The 21315-nt window shown below is 44.0% G+C and overlaps 1 protein-coding gene across 1 annotated transcript in view; it reads right to left on the bottom strand.

Moving 5' to 3' along the window:
- Positions 1 to 21315, bottom strand: part of PDIA5 (protein disulfide isomerase family A member 5) — a 291070-nt gene that overhangs the window by 50512 nt on the left and 219243 nt on the right. The window contains exon 14 of the mRNA XM_060262232.1: positions 14448 to 14578. Coding sequence (XP_060118215.1) covers positions 14448 to 14578 — 131 coding nt within the window. The remainder of the gene's footprint in view (positions 1 to 14447; positions 14579 to 21315) is intronic.

Raw genomic sequence — 21315 nt, 5'->3', positions numbered from 1 at the left:
TTACAACCCTGAAGCGGGGGGAGGGCCTCCAAACCGGGGGATCCCCTGCCCCCACCTGGGGATTGGCAACCCTACTCAGACGATGACTGCGGTGTTGGGTAGGTTTGTTCAGGAATAGATGGTCCTTCAAGTGCTGGTCCCAAACCATACAGGGCTTTAAAAATCAAAACCAGCACCTTGAGTTGGATCAGTGTAGATGAACCAAGACTTACGGCCCCCTATGACCCGTGTCGTACTGGGATAACACTGCTATATATTTGTTGTGGAATAATGGGATTTGCTCTGATGAGAAACACTTAAGGAACTGATATAATCACTGAATTGGGAAGCTATTCAAAGTACATAAGGCCACTCCCACTCCTAAGTGACTCTTTCTGTAATAAAGAAATTCACAGGTGCAGTTTTTAAAATCCCATCTAATTACTATTGCAAGTCAAGCGGAACTGGGAAATATTTCCTTCTCTCAAAATCCTTTCTCAGCTTGCGTTCTGGAAATGAAGCTGCTCCCAGCTGCAGCAGAAAGAAAGCGGCTACCAAGTAATCTACCTTCCCTTGCTGGCGTTGCTTTCAGCTAGCACAGAACTCGTCGTAGAATACCATTGACTCTTAAAGTACACTTGTTCTGAACAGCATATATGCCAAATGCTGGAAGAGCACAGAGGTGTATTTGTTCTGCCTACACACTTTCTGTGCAAGTGCTGCTTTTATCTTATACTAGTGAAGTGGTTGCGACACCTACAGCCCCAAAGTTCTATGTCAAACTTAATTTTGTACCACAAGGGAGGGACGGTTGCTCAGTGGTAGAGCATCTGCTTGGTAAGCAGAAGGTTCCAGGTTCAATCCCTGGCATCTCCAACTAAAAGGGTCCAGGCAAGTAGGAGTGAAAAACCTCAGCTGGGGACCCTGGAGAGCCGCTGCCAGTCTGAGAAGTCAATACTGACTTTGATGGACCCAGGGTCTGATTCAGTAGAAGGCAGCTTCATATGTTAAGGGAGGGACGGTGGCTCAGTGGTAGAGCATCTGCTTGGGAAGCAGAAGGTCCCAGGTTCAATCCCCGGCATCTCCAATTAAAAGAGTCCAGGCAAATAGGTGTGAAAAACCTCAGCTTGAGACCATGGAGTGCCGTTGCCAGTCTGAGAAGACAATACTGACTTTGATGGACCCAGGGTCTGATTCAGTAGAAGGCAGCTTCATATGTCCATTTAAGTGGAGGCAGTTTTGTTTTGTCAACAGGACTGAAACTCCGTGTCAGGCTAGGGATGTGCATTCAGTATAAACCTAACTGAATAAATTCCTGAAAAATACCTTATGAGTATTTTTTTGGGTTATTTATTCAGCCAAATTCTCTAATATGATTTGTCTACTGATACAGCTGAGTGTTAATAAAAGCTGATATTATCTATTTTTATTTGGGCACGGCTTGGAGAAGGCATTTAAAGAGATTGCTGTCTCTTTAAATACCTTTCCACCCTCTATTGAACGCAAAGGAGGATGCTGCCTACAGAACTGGACCCCCTGACTGAATCTTTTTAAAACTTCCGGGGGGGGGGGTGGAATTAGGGTTGCCAAGTCCAATTCAAGAAATATCTGGGGACTTTGGGGGTGGAGCCAGGAGACATTGGGGGAGGAGCCAGGAACAAGGCTGTGACAAGCATAATTGAACTCCAAGGGAGTTCTGGTCATCACATTTAAAGGGACAGCACACCTTTTTAAATGTCTTTCTTCCATAGGAAAAAATGAAGGATAGGGGCACCTTCTTTTGGGGCTCACAAAACTGGACCCCCTGGTCCAATCGTTTTGAAACTTGGAGGGTATTTTGGGGAGAGGCACTAGATGCTATACTGAAAATTTGGTGCCTCTACCTCAAAAAATAGCTCCCCCAGAGCCCCCGAAACCTCCAGATTAATTTCCCATTATACCCTATGAGAAATATTCCACATAGGGAATAATGAAAACGTTTCCCTCTCCTCCACACACACCCCTTCTCGCAAATCTGATGTAGGGGATTGGCTCTCTACCCACCAGCCTGCTTCTTCACAGTAACAAAGACACAGACACAGAAAGTTGAAGCCTTTCACCACGTCCGGAGGTGTAAAGGCACATGGGTCCTTTGGGGCGGGGCAGGAAGCAGCCTGGGAAAGCTCCGGCTGCTGCGATGGAGCTGGATGGGAAGGGGAGGGGCAAGGAGAAGCTGCTGCGATCCGAGGTGAGAAGGGAAGGGAGGAGGAGAAGCATCAGAGATCGGTGGGAAGGGGAGAGGAGAAGCTGCTGGGATCTAGGCTGCGTGGGAAGAGCCGCCATTCCCCCCGCTTTCTGGATTTTTGCCAAGCGGGGGGAGGAGGCTCCAAATCAGGGGTCCCCCGCCCAGGCGGGGGATTTGGGAAGCCTCAGTGGAATTGAGGAGAGGCACCAGCAACTGTGCTGTAAATTTGGTGTCTCTACCTAAAAAAACAGCCCCTAAGAGCCCCAAATGCCCCCAGATCAATTCTTTATTATACCCTATGGGGATGGTACCCACAGGATATAATGGAGCTGAATAAATTCCTATTGTTGATGTTAGTTGTGTTTAGAGGATTTGTTGAGTTGTCTTTTTTTTAAAAGATGAATCCATAAAGCAGTTTCCTACTGGTACAACCACTAGTAATTCTTTGGTTTTTGTCTCAGTGTATTTATTAGTATTTGAGGGAGCTGCCCTTAAAATAGCTGTTTAAACATTTCTCTTACTCCAAAAGTTATGAGTCAGCTTAATGGACTTGAACGCTAGCAAGGCAAGAAATGCTGATGGAAATCTAGGGGTAGGCACAAATGGGCAGCTTGGAGCAGCAGCCTCCTGGCTCAGAAAAAAAGCTGGTACAGTCCTAGGCACCCCGGGGTGTCCAGACAACATGCACCCCGCTGCCAGAAGAGGGACAGGCAACCTGCAGTCTAAAGGAGTGGTCAGACCACTCGAGAACATGGGAGGTGCTTCTCTGGTGCTCCCCGGCTGTTCAGATGGCTGGGAAAGGCAACGGGGAAGGGCTTCAGAGATTTGCTACCACTTAGTAAGTGACAGCTTTTTAAGGCAGCAGAGAGGCACCAAAGGACAACATAAAGGTGGGAGTGAGGCAAGACCCAGATGTACATGTCTGAATGCACAATTTAATTCCAGCTGTGGGGAGTTCCTGTGTGGGCCCAAATAGGCTGTCTGAATTCAACCTAGGCTTCCCAACTATGACATTAAAACCTTTAGATAAATTTGTCTAGTTTTGCACTCATAAAACCTCTAGTTCTTGTATAACAGGATTTCTGCTTTAAACCTTTAATAACCTTAAAATGTTGCATGTGATTTAATTAATAGAAAGGGGATTAACTTTAGCATGCAGCCATGTCAGCTGAATAATATATGAATGTCTTTCTCTGGCAGACAATTTAACAACTGCAGTGGAAGGCACACAATTTGCCACTTATCAGTATACGTCTGCATGTTTATGTTTCTGTTGTCAAGTTTTTAATGTTCTAGGGTTTAAGCATATTAATATAACATGAAACAGAGTGGCTTTATACTGAGGCATAGTGTACTGTCTGCACTAGGGATGTGCAACAAAAAAATATATATCATTTTTTACATAATTCAGGTCCATCAGACCTGAAAAATACCAGTATTTTCTGATATTGCTTAATCTCAATATCAGTATGGTGCTGGGATTCAGTTAAATATTTGGGAAACAATGTTGTGCTTACCTGTAATTGTTGTTTATTGAGGTGTCTTCTGCGCATGCACACTTTGCACAAGCCAGCCACCAAAGGCTCTCTTACAGCTATTTTGGTACTTATTCAACACTCCAACATAACTCTTAAGAAGTTAATATGAAAAACACTTTCTTCAGGTGACCACACAACCTGAATGGAACAGGACCCACAATGGGCCCCCCAGCCCCATAATGATTCACCAGAGGTGGCAGAAAGCTGAGGGGCCCTTCCCCCGAATGGTATCCCAGCTAGGAAGTTACTATCACACACCCACCAGCCCAACTGCTGTACTATGGACCTAGGTAGTGTGAACCTAGTATGTTGGGAATGAATGGAGGGACAGAGTTTACTTAAAAACCACATTCTGAAGTGCGCATGCTGTGGTAGAGTTCATCAGTTCTAACAGCTTCTAAAAGAAAATAACTGATTAAAGGCTGTTGTTAGACATACACCTAACCAATGCCTTAATGTGTAAGGTCCTACCTATTGGGAGGAAAGCTTTGGCCATTCAGAAGAACCCCAATAAAGGTAACCATCTGAGAAGGTTAGAGCTCTGATTTCTTACTGTTAACTTCCAAAACTAATTCCTGGCACATTTGTACCATCAGGGAAACCTGTGGCTCTAGTTCATCCTGGAAAGGTGCAGTAACGAGCCAGTCCTCCAAATATGGAAAGACAGAACACACTTGTGACCTTAGATGTGCCACCACAACAGCAACACAGTTAGAGAATACCCGTGGGGCTGCTGCCAGCCCAAACAGAGGGGCCACATACTAGTAAGAAATATGGGTATGTGAGGGAACCGGTCAGGGCCTTGTTGGGAGGGAGACCATTTTAAATTTCTCCCCAGTCACCTTCCCTCAGTCCCTCAGGCACACACACAGAAATCCTGTCAGATCTCAAAAATAACAGGCACCAGATGGTTTTAAAATTCAGAAACCACAAAACAGATTTGTTGGATAACAAAAGGCAAGGGAGAAGGATCAAAATAATATTGATTATATCTGATCAATATTAAAAGGCAAATCAGTTGGCAGCAGATGGTTGGCAAATAATCAATTACTATTCACAGAGATTTATCAGGCTGGGGAAAAATATAACTTATTTAACATCGGGAGGAGATTTTCAAAACAATAAACAGGCAGGCTTCAGAATTCCACTGAATTCCTTTACAGGCAGGCAATGCCTTCTGGGCACTCAGAATGCTGTTAGTGCTGTTGTTTAGCCCTAGGCTTTGGCTACTCCAAAATCATAAAATTAACAAACTTTCAATCATTCCTTGCACACACACACATAGAACTCCTGACTGGTGCCAGTTTATTCTCCCTCATAGACACTCTACTACCTAACTTCCAGGACTTGCACCCCTGAGGTCTATTTCCAGCCCCTCACTACTGATGCATCTCAGCCCCACAGCTAGTCTTCTGGTCTGAGTCTTGGGTAACCCTGCTGACCACCAGAATCCAGTTCTCCCTTTAGTATGTCTTTGTGTGATCTTAGTTTGTACACAGGAGACTGCCTGAATGTGCTGGCAAATCTCCTTCTGAGAGTTTCCTCTACAGAAGGTGCCTGGTGTTTGCCCCCTTCTGCCTTCAACCGCTCTCTTTAAGACAGAAACTTCGCACAGCTCTGTCTCCCACAAGGAGCTCAGCCTCATTGGCTGTTCTCAGCCCCTTGTCCAGTTGCTCTCACACAACTGACTGGCCTCAGCCCATAGTCTTCACTCCTTCTCTGAAGACCTTTCTCAAAGACTCCACAGCTAAGACTCAAATCCTGAGGTGTTTTTCTGCTAAGCAAGCCCCATTTTGTTACTTTTTTTGTTGCTAGGGCAACTTTTCAGCCAATCGCTGCAAGCTTGGTTTCCAGCTACTCAGGCTAAATTCCTGAGTCTGTCACAGGGTATATTTAAAGTGCAGACATCCACAATAAAAGGGGTAGATAGCTATATGGAAATAAATGTCCTGAAGGTCAAGTACACAAAATCAGCAGTTAACAACTGTAGGACCAAAAGCTAAGGAAGTATATGGGGAAGGCGTTCAGAGTGGGGAGACTTCTGTCCATTCCATCAGAACCAAGTATGGTTTGGTTGGAACTGCAGAGCCGTAGATTCTGGGAGCATCCTGGAACCAGAACAATGCTTCTCCTTATGTTCTGACTTTGAATGGGCTTTCTTACTCAGGGGTTCTGACACAGAGTTCAACCAAATGGGCAGGTGATTGGATGTGATGCTTTGGTTCTGTACCAGGAACCGAGATGCTCAATGGTCCGTTCTAGCCATCTAGGTGATTTTGAAGGCAAGGATGGACTGTGCTCTGCTAGGGCAGATGCCTTCGCTGCCAGGCTATTAGAGCAAGAAAGTGCTTTCTCCCATAAACTTGCCCTTAATCTGAGTGGGCTTTGGGGGTAAATTGGGAGGCAAATTTTGTACATGGCTGTATTACAGGCATGAAAAGGAAGAGAAAATGTTCATCTGAATGGGTCATGTTTGTACTACGCTGGGTACATTTTTAAATAAAGCCTTCTGCAACATATCCCAAAAGGAAAGAGTTCCCAGGAAGCAAGGGAACTTTGAGAAAAACTCACAATGTCCAGAGCGAAAGAGAACACATCCTCCCAGTATTGCAGTGAATAAAGGATTCAGGAAAAAGGGGGCTCCTCCCTGCAATGCACATGACTATTAGGTGGGAAGATGGCCTCTAAGTGAGCTCCGCAGGGGAGCTGCTCCCCAGGAGTGTTCAATAGGCACCATTATAGCTGTAAGAGAGCCTCTGGTGGCTGGCCTGTGCAAGTGCGCAAAAGACTGAAGATGAACATCTAATTCTCAGTGTGGCCATATCTGTGAATACATAAATCTAGAGACTGGATCCATGAACAAACAAGACCGCTCTTTTGACAAACTTGAAAAAAGTCCCAGGTCTGAGGAAAAATCTGGAATCTAAAAGGGGAGGGGATTATTCCCCCCTCCGGATAACAGAAACAGAGTTTGTACTTTTAAGAAAAGAGAACCCAGTGTCCACTATAGAGGTAGCTAGGCAACCACAATAGTGTTGCCATCCTTCAAGTCTTTTTTTACCTGTCAGTAAAAGGCAGCAGGAGGGGAAAGGGCTCCTTCCATAGCTGTTTTGCCCTTTGAAGGAGAAATCTTTGGACCAAGCCCAGCAGCAGCCACCAGGCAACTTTCTACCAGATGACTTGCATGACTCGTGTCAAATTCCCTTGCCACGAACTCTCCCCTCCCCCATTCTTTTGTTGGCTTATGTTTGGGTTAAGCTGACCTGTGTAACTGAGAGTGTGGAGAAATGCCGTTCTAGGCTATGGTTATCTGGGAGTTGGCGGGAAGAGGCCATCAAATTGGAAGCAGGCTTTGGGGCCTAGTCTATGCCTCCTTCCCCCTCCCCTCCTGTCTGGAAGCAGCAATTCTGAGGAGGCCTCCTAGAGACAGGAAGTCTTTCAGGCTGGTCTCCCAGAAGGCTGCAGGAGGATAAACCAGTTCCTGGTCGGGAACTGGGTTTTGTATTAGAGATTTTTGGCGGGAAGCCTTCAGTTTGAGTTGGGTTTTGAGTTCAGCCAGTTCAGTTGGGCTGGTGAGTCTTGGAGACTGGTTAGTTCAGAAGGTATGGTTATCCAGTGAGGGCAAGTTGTATAATAGGGAAAGAAGGAGCGTTTTCCCCTAATTTGATGTATTTCTTCTGTTCACTATTTTAAAATGCCCCTATATAGCTGTAAATTTTAAATAAATGTTTTGTCTTTTTAAAAGGTGGTCCATCTTTACCACCTCGTTTCCCCAACCGCCTTAGACCACGCTACTGCAAGAGGGGAGTCCAGGGAAGGGGGAAGCCATACAGTTGGCAAGGATGCTAATCCTCCAGGGGTCTCCCAAAGAAGGACTTTGGTCTCTGTGTTAACCAGGTGCTGGGTTGGCAGAGGACCTTGAGGCCAGGCCTCAGAACTGGAAAGGGGGATTGGGAGTCCTGTTCCTCTCAGTCAGGAACCTCTAAATTGAGCAGGTGGTGGCAGCGTGCCCTAGCGGCGGGAAGAAGATTAGCTCCCTTCAGGAGTTGGCAGAATCGGGCCGATTCTGTCACAGGGGGCGTTTTCGCACTCACCTTCAGCCGGCGCGACCCCCCTCTTCACTGCACAGGATCTGCACGGATTTCGCACTAAATGCCGCGGAGCAGCCGGAAGAGCCGGAAACTCCCGTCGCAAAAGCCGCGCAAACGGAAACTGCTTTTGGGCGGTTTACGTTTGAGCGGCTTTTGTGCCAGGAGCTTCCGGCTCTTCCGGCTGCTCCGCGGCATTTAGTGCGAAATCCGCACAGATCCTGCGCGGTGAAGAGGGGGGTCGCGCCGGCTGAAGGTGAGCGCGAAAACGCCCAGGGAGAAAGGAAGCTTTTGCTTTGGCTTGCATGGTACTGTTTGTAATGCATACACAATCTCTCAGCCCATCAGGGGAGGCCTGAGAGGCACCTGGCTTAAGATACGCAACTATGTTGTGTGTGTGTGTGTGGGGGGGAATTAGGGTTCCCAATCCCCAGGTGGGGGCAGGGAATCCCCCGGTTTGGAGGCCCTCCCCCCGCTTCAGGGTCGTCAGAAAGCGGGGGGAGGGGAGGGAAATGTCTGCTGGGAACTCTGTTATTCCCTATGGAGATTTATTCCCATAGAAAATCATGGAGAATTGATCCACGGGTATCTGGGGTTCTGGGGGGGGGGGCTGTTTTTTGAGGTAGAGGCACCAAATTTTCAGTACAGCATCTAGTGCCTCTCCCCAAAATACCCCTCAAGTTTCAAAACGATTGGGCCAGGGGGTCCAATTCTATGAGCCCCAAAAGAAGGTGCCCCTATCCTTCATTACTTCCTATGGAAGGAAGGCATTGAAAAGGTGTGCTGTCCCTTTGAATGTGATGGCCAGAACTCCCTTTGGAGTTCACTAATGCTTGTCACAGCCTTGATCTTGACTCCACCCCAATGTCTCCTGGCTCCACCCCCAAAGTCTTCTGGCCCCACCCCCAAGTCCCCAGATATTTCTTAAATTGGACTTGGCAACCCTAGGGGGAATTCAAACCTGCATTTATTAACTTGCATTTATTAATCTACTAATGTCTTGATTTCGTTATATTAAAATATTTTAACACCTCTTTCCAGTGCTCAGGGCAACACCTTCAATAGACAGAAAATGTCCAATAAAATCCAACTGAACAAGAACAACCTTCAATATAAAAAGTCCAGCTCATACAGACTACAATACAGAGAATGTAGCTCTTATTAAAATGACTCTAGACAGATCTTGTGCACTCAGAAAAAAGCCTCCTCAAACATCATATCCGTGTAGGCATTTCATAAATCAAAGGATAGGGCTTTCCAGACAATTTCAGAACTCTGCTTCAGATGGATACAGCAACAATGGAGAAACCAGAATACGAAGCAGCTTACATGAGGGAACTGGAAGGAAATAGTGCTGGGTTGAATGGAATCGGAGCTTGGGTTCCTACAGGGAGAGGCAGTGCTATCAGGTATGTTGGTGCCAAACCATGAAGGTAAGAACCAGCACCTTGACCAGACCAACAGCCAATATAGTTTTAATAATGGCATAATAGGAGTATACCTGCTGGTCCCTGTCAACAAGCACTAAATCTTAAATTTATACTCGAGATCAAGGAGGAAGTTTCTTGCCAATATATTACTTGGTCTCTGCGCTCTGTTTGATTGTGATAAATTAAGTTTCATGCTATCAGACATGGATCTTTTTATTTCTAAAAGGATGGCACTCTGTGCCCTGGCTGCTAGGAAGATAAGAGCAAATGTGGCAGCTAGGAAAACAAACAGCTGATATACATTGTTGCCTATGAATAGTTTTTAGGAATTATCTAATTTTAATGCTGATTAAATTTTAAAGCAACTTGTTAAATATCCATATTTGTGTTGTACGCATGTTTTTATTATGCTTGGGCTGGAAAGGCCTGTGACCACACACAAAAAGTTCTAGCTGAAAAACCAAGCAGACCATTTAATTCTGAACCCCTTGGCACTTTCAAGTTGGCTTCGAGAGCATCCCCACACAGAGTGCCTTGCAGCAACCTAGTCTACAATTTACAGATGCCTGGATCAGTCAGTGCAGCTAGATTAGCCAAATCCAGATGGGATAACTTTGTAAATAAAGCTGCTGCTACTAACTACTCCAGTTTGTCCCTCCATCAGAAGAGTTGGGTCCGGGGACATGCCAAACTCTTTGTGTTGCTAGCTAGAAAGAAAAGAACGCCAATTAAAACTCACAATGGAACTCCATTCAGGACATCAGCTTTCTCGACCAACATCACATTTGCCTTCTCTGTCTTCAGTTTTAGCTTGTTCACATCATCTACTCTACCACAACACTGAGATTAATTATGTGCACAAACTAGAAAATTCTAGTTCAGGGTGTACCCAAACCAAACCAGGCAAAAAAAATGCCTGAACCAAACCAGCCAGTCTGGGCCACCTTTCTCCTGTCCATGGGAAGTTGCAGCCAGGAGAGGGGTGGGGGGATTGCCCAGGAAGGGTTAAATGGCTACAAACCATTTAACCCATCCATTTTGTCCCCCCCCCCATTTTGAAGTGGGAGGGGGAGAATGAAATGGATGTGTTTAATAGCTTGAAGTCATTTAAACCCAGCAACTATCTCTCAGCCTTATCCTATTCACCTGTAATTATTAAGATTTTTTAATTTTTTAAATTTCATTCGATTTATATCCCGCCCTACCCCACCGAAGATACTAATGCGGGCTTGCCTTACGGGGTTGTCACAGTAGAATAGCTATTGAAGTAATGTACATCAAATGCTTTGAGCACTAGGGAAGAGGTGCTATATTAAATACTATCATTATTAACAGTACACCACCAAATCCTTCCTCAGTCTCAACACATTTACTTTTCTTCCATTCTGCTACAGGTTACTTGCCCCATCTGCACTTCTCCTTTATGACGGTTTATTTCCTCCACTGAATCTTCCTCGATTTCCTAACAAGGCATAGGCTGTTCCTTCACTTGCTATCCAAGGAGCATGGAGAACCCTACTGATGTATGTGTGTGTGTGTGTGTGGTTACCAAGGTTTTGCTAGTCCAAATTTCTGGTCACTGTTCTGAGCAACTAGAAGTGCAAAAACTTTGAGGGTGTGGTGTTGGTTCAGAGCATCCCTAAGATATTTTAGAGGCTTCCTAGTATGCCACAGAATGAGAAGAAGGAAAAATGCAAACAAATTGTCCACTTCTTTTTTCACATTAAAATTAATGTTTGAAATGGGAAATTAGATGACTGCAGAAGCTCCTTCCATGATCAGAGAAGAAGCAACATGCAGGTTCTCTCACCACAGAGGCAATAAACAGGATTCTTTGTCAGTCTTCACGCAAATAGGTCCACTCACATGAATACTGCTTTATGTACAATCCAATCTGCACTGGGCTTTTAGCTTAACTATACTGAAAACTTTAAGAAGGATTGAGGAGTTCAAGAAACTATTTAGATCAAAAAACAAACCTTAATCATGTAAGAAGTTTGTAGCTCTTTACTGAACACAGTAAGATGGCACAGGCTGAAGGGCTTCACTGACCTGGGAGGTGGCTCTGAATAGAGAAAGAAAATTATTGAAACAAATGCAGCCTGGCAATCTTACTGGTCCTCCCTTCTGCACTAAAATAAGCAAGTTAGTAGTTAATCGGCAGGGATAAAAGCCCTGAGACGTCCCAATAATTGAGAAAGTGGTAAACAAAGATAATCTATCAAATTTAGTAGAAGGCACATTACCAGTGCAGAAAGGGAACTGTCTCAATCCACAATGAATTTGTACTCGCTCTGTTGCCCTATTATCTCAGTGCAAGCAGAGTCATCCGATATTCAGTCATCACTTCCTACCGTGTTTGATTAAGAAGAGGCTAGTATACATACGAGGACAACACGTACCACACACTCTCTCACATTTATGTAAAATTAAGCTGAAGTCACAAAGCTTCCTGGACCCAGGAGCATTGTGTAATTTATCACAGGGCTCCTAATTTAAAAGCACATCAGTCACCAAGCGGAACTCTTTTATTCTCAAAAGAGTTGAAAAGCAGAGGTTATGCCAGCAACAACAACTACTTCAGTACTTAATAATAACCTGTATCAGTATCCTCAGCCAGACTGCTAATGAGCATTATTCTGTTCCTTAAAACAGTCCTGCTAGAACTCAGAAGTTACAAAACAGCACTCTTGAGGAAGGGTAGCAGAGCAAGAATCTTTGGGGAAAAAAACAGTACGCAGGAGAGCCAATATGCATGTAGGATTCATTGCACCACTAAACTGGAGCACATAGCATACAACCCATCTTAACTCTTCAAATTCAATGAAACAAAATGTACTTAAAGAAGAAGAAGAAGATGATATTGGATTTATATACCGCCCTCCACTCCGAAGAGTCTCAGAGCGGCTCACAATCTCCTTTCCCTTCCTCCCCCACAACAGACACCCTGTGAGGTAGATGAAGATATTGGATTTATATCCCGCCCTCCACTCCGAAGAGTCTCAGAGTGGCTCACAATCTCCTTTCCCTTCCTCCCCCACAACAGACACCCTGTGAGGTGGGTGGGGCTGAGAGGGCTCTCACAGCAGCTGTCCTTTCAAGGCTGGAGTCTCAGAGCAGCTCACAATCTCCTTTACCTTCCTCCCCTCAACAGACACCCTGTGAGGTAGATGGAGATATTGGATTTATATCCCACCCTCCACTCCAAAGAGTCTCAGAGCGGCTCACAATCTCCTTTACCTTCCTCCCCCACAACAGACACCCTGTGAGGTGGGTGGGGCTGAGAGGGCTCTCACAGCAGCTGTCCTTTCAAGGACAACTTCTGCCAGAGCTATGGCTGACCCAAGGCCATTCCAGCAGGTGCAAGTGGAGGAGTGGGGAATCAAACCCGGTTCTCCCAGATACGAGTCCGCACACTTAACCACTACACCAAACAATGAGAGTTTAGGTTTAGATGGAATGTGGTTCAGTTTGTCAATGGCTTCTAAAAAGGCTGTGCGCAAACCAAAAGTATTCAATAGTTTCACAATAATTTTTGAAAAAATTTTTTTCCCTACCCTTCCAATTTTATGTAGAACTCACGTTTAATTTGGTTGAAACCACAGGTATGTTTCATGTAAATAAGATGTGTTTCATGTAAATAAGAAGTCACCAGTGTAGACAACAGAACGATGTTTTAACTAGTTAAAATTGTAGCTTTAGCTTTGATACAGAAATCCTTTGAACGTCAAGGCTCTTGAAAGAAAGTTGCTGTAGAACTGATGAATCTTTTCAGTTTTCATGCCGTCCTCTTGAAACCAAGAATCGTTTGAGCAATAACCGTAACAGGCTTTTTATCCGTGGTTCCATACAATTCACTTAACAAAATTAAATGAATGTACGCAAGGGAAATGGTGTATGAAAAAACGGCTGTTGTGAGAATGGACGAGGCCTTCACGTGTTCCTTTCTCCATTTTAATTCCCTAGGATTGAATCCTGTGTGCAGATCTTTCCTGTGTTTACCCCTCGACTACAGCAGTTCTTTCCAGCCCCAGGAAATATTACTGAGGACTTGGGACCTGAATGGATTAAGAGCCATATGGATCAGGAGGCTACAGTGGGGTCTGGAAAAAGGACAAATAACTTCCATCTTCTTCTTCTGTGATCAGAGCTGTGCTGACCACAACAGACAGAAAGGATTATTTCACCCCTTTCTAAAACCCTACTTCAGCCTCCTGACTCATGGAGCTATTACACCACACGAATCCTTCAGCCTCTGGAATAAGCTTTCCTGGGATCAGCAAGGACTGCAATGGGGAGTGGAATGTGAAGAAAATCAATGCCTGTCAGCACCTTCCATTGACAGACTGTGGGATCCAACCTCTACTGTGGAAGTAACCACCACACACAATATGAAGGAAAAGTTACCAAGAAGTCACTCTGAATGAGAAATTCTACCATTCAATTTGTTCAGTTTTTGTCCCCAAATAGTTTTGCCTGGTTTGTTGCTTTTGGTGTTAATTATTTTTTCTTGCTTATCTTTGACACCTCACATTTTGCTCCACAATCTTTATGCGGTGTCAAAGTTTTATCATTCCACAGGATTCCTTCCTCTAGCCAAGCTTCACCCTAGCTCATTGTCCATCTCAGGTTATCTTCTTTAGGCTTCTCAGAATGCAAACAGTTGCACTCACCCATGGTACACAAAGTACCTCTCTTCTTCTTTCTGTTAGTATTCTCAACTTTAAAAAAATGCAGAAGGAAAGCACTTGAGGACCAAGATGTCTGCCTTGCAGGGCATATGCCAAGGTCACACAGAGTGAAGGCAGTATGTATATTTTAAACAGCAATCCACATGCAGCTCCAGCTTTTACCATTGCACGCTAGCGCTCTACCAAAATTTCTGGTTCATATGCATGATCCCGCCCACCCTCCCTGCAACCGCATACCTTGATTTCAGGGAAAATGGCATATAGAGATGTAAGGGAGGGGGGATCTGCACAGGGCTTCTTTGCAAACCTGTCTTTAAGGCAAATGTCATGTCTGAAGCAATTATTTCTTCAAACCTCAACCAGCATCCCTGAATTTGATCTACTCAAAATAAACCCATGTTGAAGTCTGGTAAAAAACCCATTGCACCTGGCACCCATTTCTCTCTGGCTTGGTATGTATGAACAGCCTTCATTCCTGAAGAGAAACATCTACTCACATGGGGCATAGAACATGACAAGGGCATGTCTCTTTTTCTTCAAAAATTCCCTGAAGTCTTCACCAGCAAGGTGGATAACACTTGTTTGCTTTTCTTCCCAAGTTGGTTCTGGTGGAGGCGGTGCCTGAGGGCTGAAGAAGAAGAAGAAGATGATATTGGATTTATATCCCGCCCTCCACTCTGAAGAGTCTCAGAGCGGCTCACAATCTCCTTTACCTTCCTTCCCCACAACAGACACCCTGTGAGGTAGATGAAGATATTGGATTTATATCCCGCCCTCCACTCCGGAGAGTCTCAGAGCGGCTCACAATCTCCTTTACCTTCCTCCCCCACAACAGACACCCTGTGAGGTAGATGAAGATATTGGATTTATATCCCGCCCTCCACTCCGAAGAGTCTCAGAGCGACTCACAATCTCCTTTACCTTCCTCCCCCACAACAGACACCCTGTGAGGTGGGTGGGGCTGGAGAGGGCTCTCCCAGCAGCTGCCCTTTCAAGGACAACCTCTGCCAGAGCTATGGCTGACCCAAGACCATGCTAGCAGGTGCAAGTGGAGGAGTGGGGAATCAAACCCGGTTCTCCCAGATAAGAGTCCACGCACTTAACCACTACACCAAACTGGCTCTCCAGAAGAAAAACAGTGTTTTAGGCTTATGTTTATAAATCACACAGAATCCCTGAACTCTCCACAGATGTTTCCCAAATAAAAGTGTTGTAAACTCTACCCATTTCAAAAGCTAGAGTAACAGCAGATAATCAGAAAATGAGCAACAAGTCTTTTCTTAAAATCACACATTTTAATTTGAACACTTAGGGGTTATGCCACTTCTACGGCTGACACAAGGCACAATCAAATCAAGACGGTCTATTTTTGTAGAGAGAAAAAGGAACTACAGAAATATAAATAGAAATGTGAGACATAATTGATTTTTTTTTGTACATTGTGACTAATGGGAGTACTGTAAAAAAAAAATCAGCTTTTAAAACTAGTAATCCAATGGTCACCGTGGTGCCAGAGGTCTGAATAAATTGCAGTTCTATTCACATGGCACTGAAATGCCATCGACTGCATGCAGTGGTGAAACACACAAAGAATTTGGACAGCATACAAAAAAACGATTAAACAGATCCAGTGTACTACCTTTAGCAAGGGATCATAAATCACAAGACTGGCCTGCTTGGATTTAGTCAGACTCCCTGCTTAACAAAGACTAAAATGAGCCCTCCCCAACAAAATCATACATTTAAAACAACCAGATGTCTCTATCATCCTAATAACATTATTTAAGTTGCTTAGATACCTTCATCCTACCTTTGCAAATAAATTTTACATTACAGCGATGCCACATAATCAGTTCAAAGTCAAATGTGGATTCTACCACCAAGACTGAGAGGCAAATGAGTGTACCCAGACAAAATACAAATACATGTGATTATGAATCCCAAATCGCTATCATAGTGATTATGTACAGATGACAAGTGAGATGCACAGCTGTATTATCAATAGATGTCACACAACAATCAAGAAGAAGAAGAAAATATTGGATTTATATCCCGCCCTCCACTCCGAAGAGTCTCAGAGCGGCTCACAATCTCCTTTACCTTCCTCCCCCACAACAGACACCCTGTGAGGTAGATGAAGATATTGGATTTATATCCCGCCCTCCACTCCGAAGAGTCTCAGAGCGGCTCACAATCTCCTTTCCCTTCCTCCCCCACAACAGACACCCTGTGATGTAGATGAAGATATTGGATTTATATCCCGCCCTCCACTCCGAAGAGTCTCAGAGCAGCTCACAATCTCCTTTCCCTTCCTCCCCCAAAACAGACACCCTGTGAGGTAGATGAAGATATTGGATTTATATCCTGCCCTCCACTCCGAAGAGTCCCAGAGCGGCTCACAATCTCCTTTCCCTTCCTCCCCCACAACAGACACCCTGTGAGGTAGATGAAGATATTGGATTTATATCCCGCCCTCCGCTCCGAAGAGTCTCAGAGCGGCTCACAATCTCCTTTCCCTTCCTCCCCCACCACAGACACCCTGTGAGGTGGGTGGGGCTAAGAGAGCTCTTACAGCAGCTGCCCTTTCAAGGACAACCTCTAGCCAGGGCTATGGATGACCCAAGGCCATTCCAGCAGGTGCAAGTGGAGGAGTGGAGAATCAAACCCGGTTCTCCCAGATAAGAGTCCACACACTTAACCACTACACCAAACACACTTAACCACTACACCAAACTGGCTCAATCAAGACAAAACTGCCACGGAGTCTGTGAGTTAGAATCCATTAATTCAAGAAGCCTTTTCCTGATGCCAGATAGTCTCTTGGCAGTGCATCAACAGAAAGCAAATGGGGTCAAAGAAACATACGACCAGGTCTTTTTTTTTTTTTTTTAGCAGGAACACACAGAAATGCAGTTCCAGCTGGCTTGGTGTCAGGGGTGTGTGGTCTAATATGCAAATGAGTTCCTGCTGGGCTTTTTCTAAAAAAAAAAAGCGCCCTGCATTCCACCATTAATTTAAATAGATCTTAAGGAACCAAGTCCAAGTTTCTCCATCCTAGTTGAGAAACTATGACTGAGAAACCTGGGACTAGCAAGATGCACACAATTTATATGGCCTATTATGCTTTACAATTCTTCCTTCTCAAAACAATTATTAATCATAGATTAAAAGATCAGATTGCGATCCAAATTCCGAAGGCCTTCACTGAGCTAAGGTTTGAACCTGACGTCCCTGGCCAAAGTAAAGCATATTTTCTACCACTCCAACAAAGTTCAAAGACTTAGCCCTAGAAGCAATTCAATGACTAGTTACTGGATGGCTTGCTTTGTCATAGATAAACTTCCTGTGGGAAACAGGCCTAGTTAAAGTCTTTCTCACCATTCCATGTATTAGTATTTAAGGTACGTGCAATATACTTTAAGTTCCCTCATAAAGGCAGGGTGAGGCCAAATTAATTAAACTTGCTTTAATTATCTTTCAGGAAACACAGATAATAAAATTGCAAAATACTCTTAATTAAACTCAGATGTTCCAAAGTAGAGGGTATATGCCTCTAGGCATATGTATCTCAATTACAAGGTTAAAAACTCAACAGTGCCAAGTAGTTTTCAAAACGCTAAAAAAGAGAGGTCTTTTTATGCACCCTTGCCTGCCAATCTGACAAATTTAAGGTTTTTGAACAAACAATTCACAAACCCTTCCTGAAAAAGACACTTTTGTATTTTTTCTGTACAGAAGGCAAATTACTTCAAACATACACAGAAGCATAGCTGCACATGCATTTTTAAAACTCATATATTTACCCATTTGATTCAAAATCATGCAATTTACCCCAGGCTAATCGGCAACCTTCATGATGAATCACTTTCACATCAATCAACAGGACGATGATGACCACCAAATCCTCTTAGAATTAGTTTTCAAAACTTATTAGACTTTAATTTCTACAGTGGTAGACATACACTGGATTTGTGTGAAGATGCTACTTTTCCACAGCCAGTAGTTATTCCTTTTGTATCTAGATACAAAATGAAATCTGAAGCACATCAGTATAACTAGTGACACAAAAGACTTATCTCATCTGAGAGGAGAGTGCGGGTAAAACAAAGCTGCACTTACTGGTAACTATTGTTCATTGAGTGGTCTTCTGCATACATGGAGACTACGCTTGCACAGGCATGCCACAGAGATCTCTTTCCTGAAGCTCTTTAGAAAGCTCGGAGTGCTCAGCCCACTCCCCTCACAAGTCCACTCGTTCCCACTCCGACATGACACATGACAGGGCGGAGAGAATGCTCCTTCCTTCTGTCCCTTCTTGCTGCTGTTGAAGGACCTCAAGAGCATGAGGATCCCACAGTGGGGAAAGGAGGGAGGAATGTGTGCCCACACAAAAGATGAACAACAGTTACAGGTAAGTGCAACCTTGTTGTCATCTTTGTGGCTCCTGTGGAGTCCCACATGGAAGAATACCAAGCTGACTTACTAATAGGAGACAGGAGTGGGATCCTCTGTGAAATAAGGACTGAAGAACCACTTCCCCCACAGCTGCTTCCCATCTGGAATTCACACTAATTACATAGTGCTTGATGAATGTCAACAGGGAGGACCTTGACTTCTGTGATAATGAAGTGTTTTGAACAATTAGTTCGAAAATATATTATTTCCCGCCTTCCTGTCATTTTTGATGAATATCAGTTTGCTTACAGGAAAAATAGATCTACTGAGGATGCTGTTAATACTGTTCTTTATACGGCTTTATCGCATTTGGATAAAAAGGGGACGTATGTTAGAATGCTGTTTGTAGATTTTAGTTCTGCTTTTAATACAATATCACCCCATAGATTGTTGTTTAAGCTTAAAGATTTGAAGCTGTCGGACTCTATATGTGAGTGGATTTTGAACTTTTTATCAGGTCGTTCACAAAGGGTTAAAATGGACGGATATATTTCCTCCGTGAAGATCTTAAATACTGGCACCCCTCAGGGATGTGTTTTGAGTCCACTTCTTTTCACTATTTACACGTCTGATTGTGTTTCTAGCAGTCTGAGTAACAAAATCATTAAATATGCAGACGATACAACGTTGGTAGGGCTCATCTCTGAGAATGATGAGTCTGCGTATAGGAGGGAAGTTCAACAGCTGTCCCTTTGGTGTAAAGCAAATAATCTTATTTTTAATATAAATAAGACGAAGGAAATTATAGTGGATTACAGGAAGAGTAGTTTGGACATCCAGCCGTTGTTTATTGATGGTGTTATGGTAGAACAGGTGACAGAATGGAAGTTTCTGGGAATTACCATGAAACAGGATCTAACATGGGGAGCAAATACTTTAGCTCTAGAGAAAAAGGCCCAGCAACGACTATACTACTTAAGACTCTTAAGATCACTACAACTGTCAGGGAGTCTGCTGGTTGCCTTTTATCGTAGTTCCATTGAGAGCATTTTATCTTATTGCCTCTGTGCGTGGTTTGGGAGCTGCACGGAAGCAGAGAGAAGGGTGCTCCAAAGAGTGACGAGAAGAGCACAAAAGATTTGTGGATGTTCTCTCCCCTCATTGGTGGATCTGTATAATATGGGATGTAAAAGGAAGATACAAATGATCCTAAGGGACCCTTCACATCTGGGCCATTTGCTATTTGAGATCTTACCGTCAGGTAGACGATATAGAGTGTTGAAGGACAGGACAAACAGATTTAAGGACAGTTTCTATCCAAGTGCTGTGGTTAGGTTAAATGCAGGGTTATGAATGACTATTTGTTTTAGATGTATTTAAATGGTTTAAATGGTTTTATGAATGATTATCTGTTTTAGATGGATTTAAATGGTTTAAATGGTTTTAATTGGTTTAAATGGTTTTAGATGTATTTAAATAGTTTATGAATATGTGTGTTTGATGTGTTGGTATGTTTGTGGAAGAGCACCTCATTTCGTTGCTCTCTTTTGTTGAGAACAATGGCAATAAATTTATCTTATCTTATCTTATTCATGCCCTGTTCAGAAGAGGATCAATGCCCACTGACCCCATGGGAGCCACAGTGTACCCTCTGCCGAAAAGTGCTGCATCTGTGAAAACCATACAGGGAGGTAATCCCAAACAGGGAGCCTTTCAGTATGTTCTCCCAAGATGACCCCCAAAATCCTTCTATATCAGTCCTATATTTCTGCTAGCTTGTGTATTGTCCCCAGTATGCATTTATATTCTTTTTGTGTTTTGATACCATTTTCCTCTGAGATCCAGTTTGGTGTGGTGTTTAAGTGCGCAGACACCTACCTGGGAGAACCGTGTTTGTTCCCCACTCCTGCACTTGCACCTGCTGGAATGGCCTCGTAGGAATTGTCCTTGAAAGGGCAGCTGCTATAAGAGCTCTCTCAGCCCCGCCTGCCTCACAGGGTGTCTGTTGGATGGGGGGGATGGTAAAGGAGATTGTGACCGTTCTGAGACTCTGAGATTCAGAGCATAGGGTGGGATATAAATCCAATATAAGATTCTTCTTTTAATAAAACAACCTCCTATTGATTAAACCACTAATTGGTTATTTTGAGAGTTCTTGAAAAGAGAAAAATCCCCATAAATGCTGGTAGGTGTATCTTGCTAGATTACCCCCCTCTTGCAATTTCTCTGTCTCCTTGCTAATTCTCCCCCCCCCCAAAAAAACAAAACAAAACAGGAAACAGCCCCTTTTGGGCAACAAATAGCACTTGGGGTACCAGTAATGGTCATCTGGCTGAGCCCTTTTTCAGCAGCATTCAACATATTATTTAAATAATAATAATGATAATAATTTGGCTCAAAAATAAAGCCCTCCTTATTCCCTTTTCTGGGAACGGAGCACAGTAGGAGACAAAGTGAAGGCGAACGAAGAAAAGAAACAAATCAGCAGAGAAAAACCTGCAAGAATCAGAAGAGAGCAAAGATGTCTGATTTCCATGGCGGTGAAGAAAGGACTGCGGGAAGGAGCACTTGCCCTAGCCTGAGTCAGCTCGGCAGAAAGGAGGCAGCTTGTGAGGGGAGGGGGCTGAGCACTCAGAACTTTTTAGAGAGCTTTAGGGAAGAGAATCTCTGCAGCAGCCCTGCAAAAGCATGGTCCCCACGTGAGACTGCACAGAAACCATAAAGATGAATGCTATGAATCTTTGTGCTGATGCTTCCTTCATTTCAGGTGCTCACACTGCCTAATCAGATATAAGACCAGTCATGTTGGAACACAGGAATACAGTGGTAAAGAATGCAACTACAAGCAATCTGCAGATAACACATACCTGCAGATTGTTTGTAATTACATTCTGGAACACAGGAATAGTCTGATCCAGATTCCATTTAGCCACCATGGCTAATAGGCATTGATGAACCTGCCCTGTAATT

The sequence above is a fragment of the Heteronotia binoei genome, chromosome 21 (assembly GCF_032191835.1).
Source record: "Heteronotia binoei isolate CCM8104 ecotype False Entrance Well chromosome 21, APGP_CSIRO_Hbin_v1, whole genome shotgun sequence".
NCBI lineage: Eukaryota > Metazoa > Chordata > Lepidosauria > Squamata > Gekkonidae > Heteronotia > Heteronotia binoei.
Note: the sequence above shows the minus strand (reverse complement) of the source record. Positions and strands in the feature narration are given on the sequence as shown.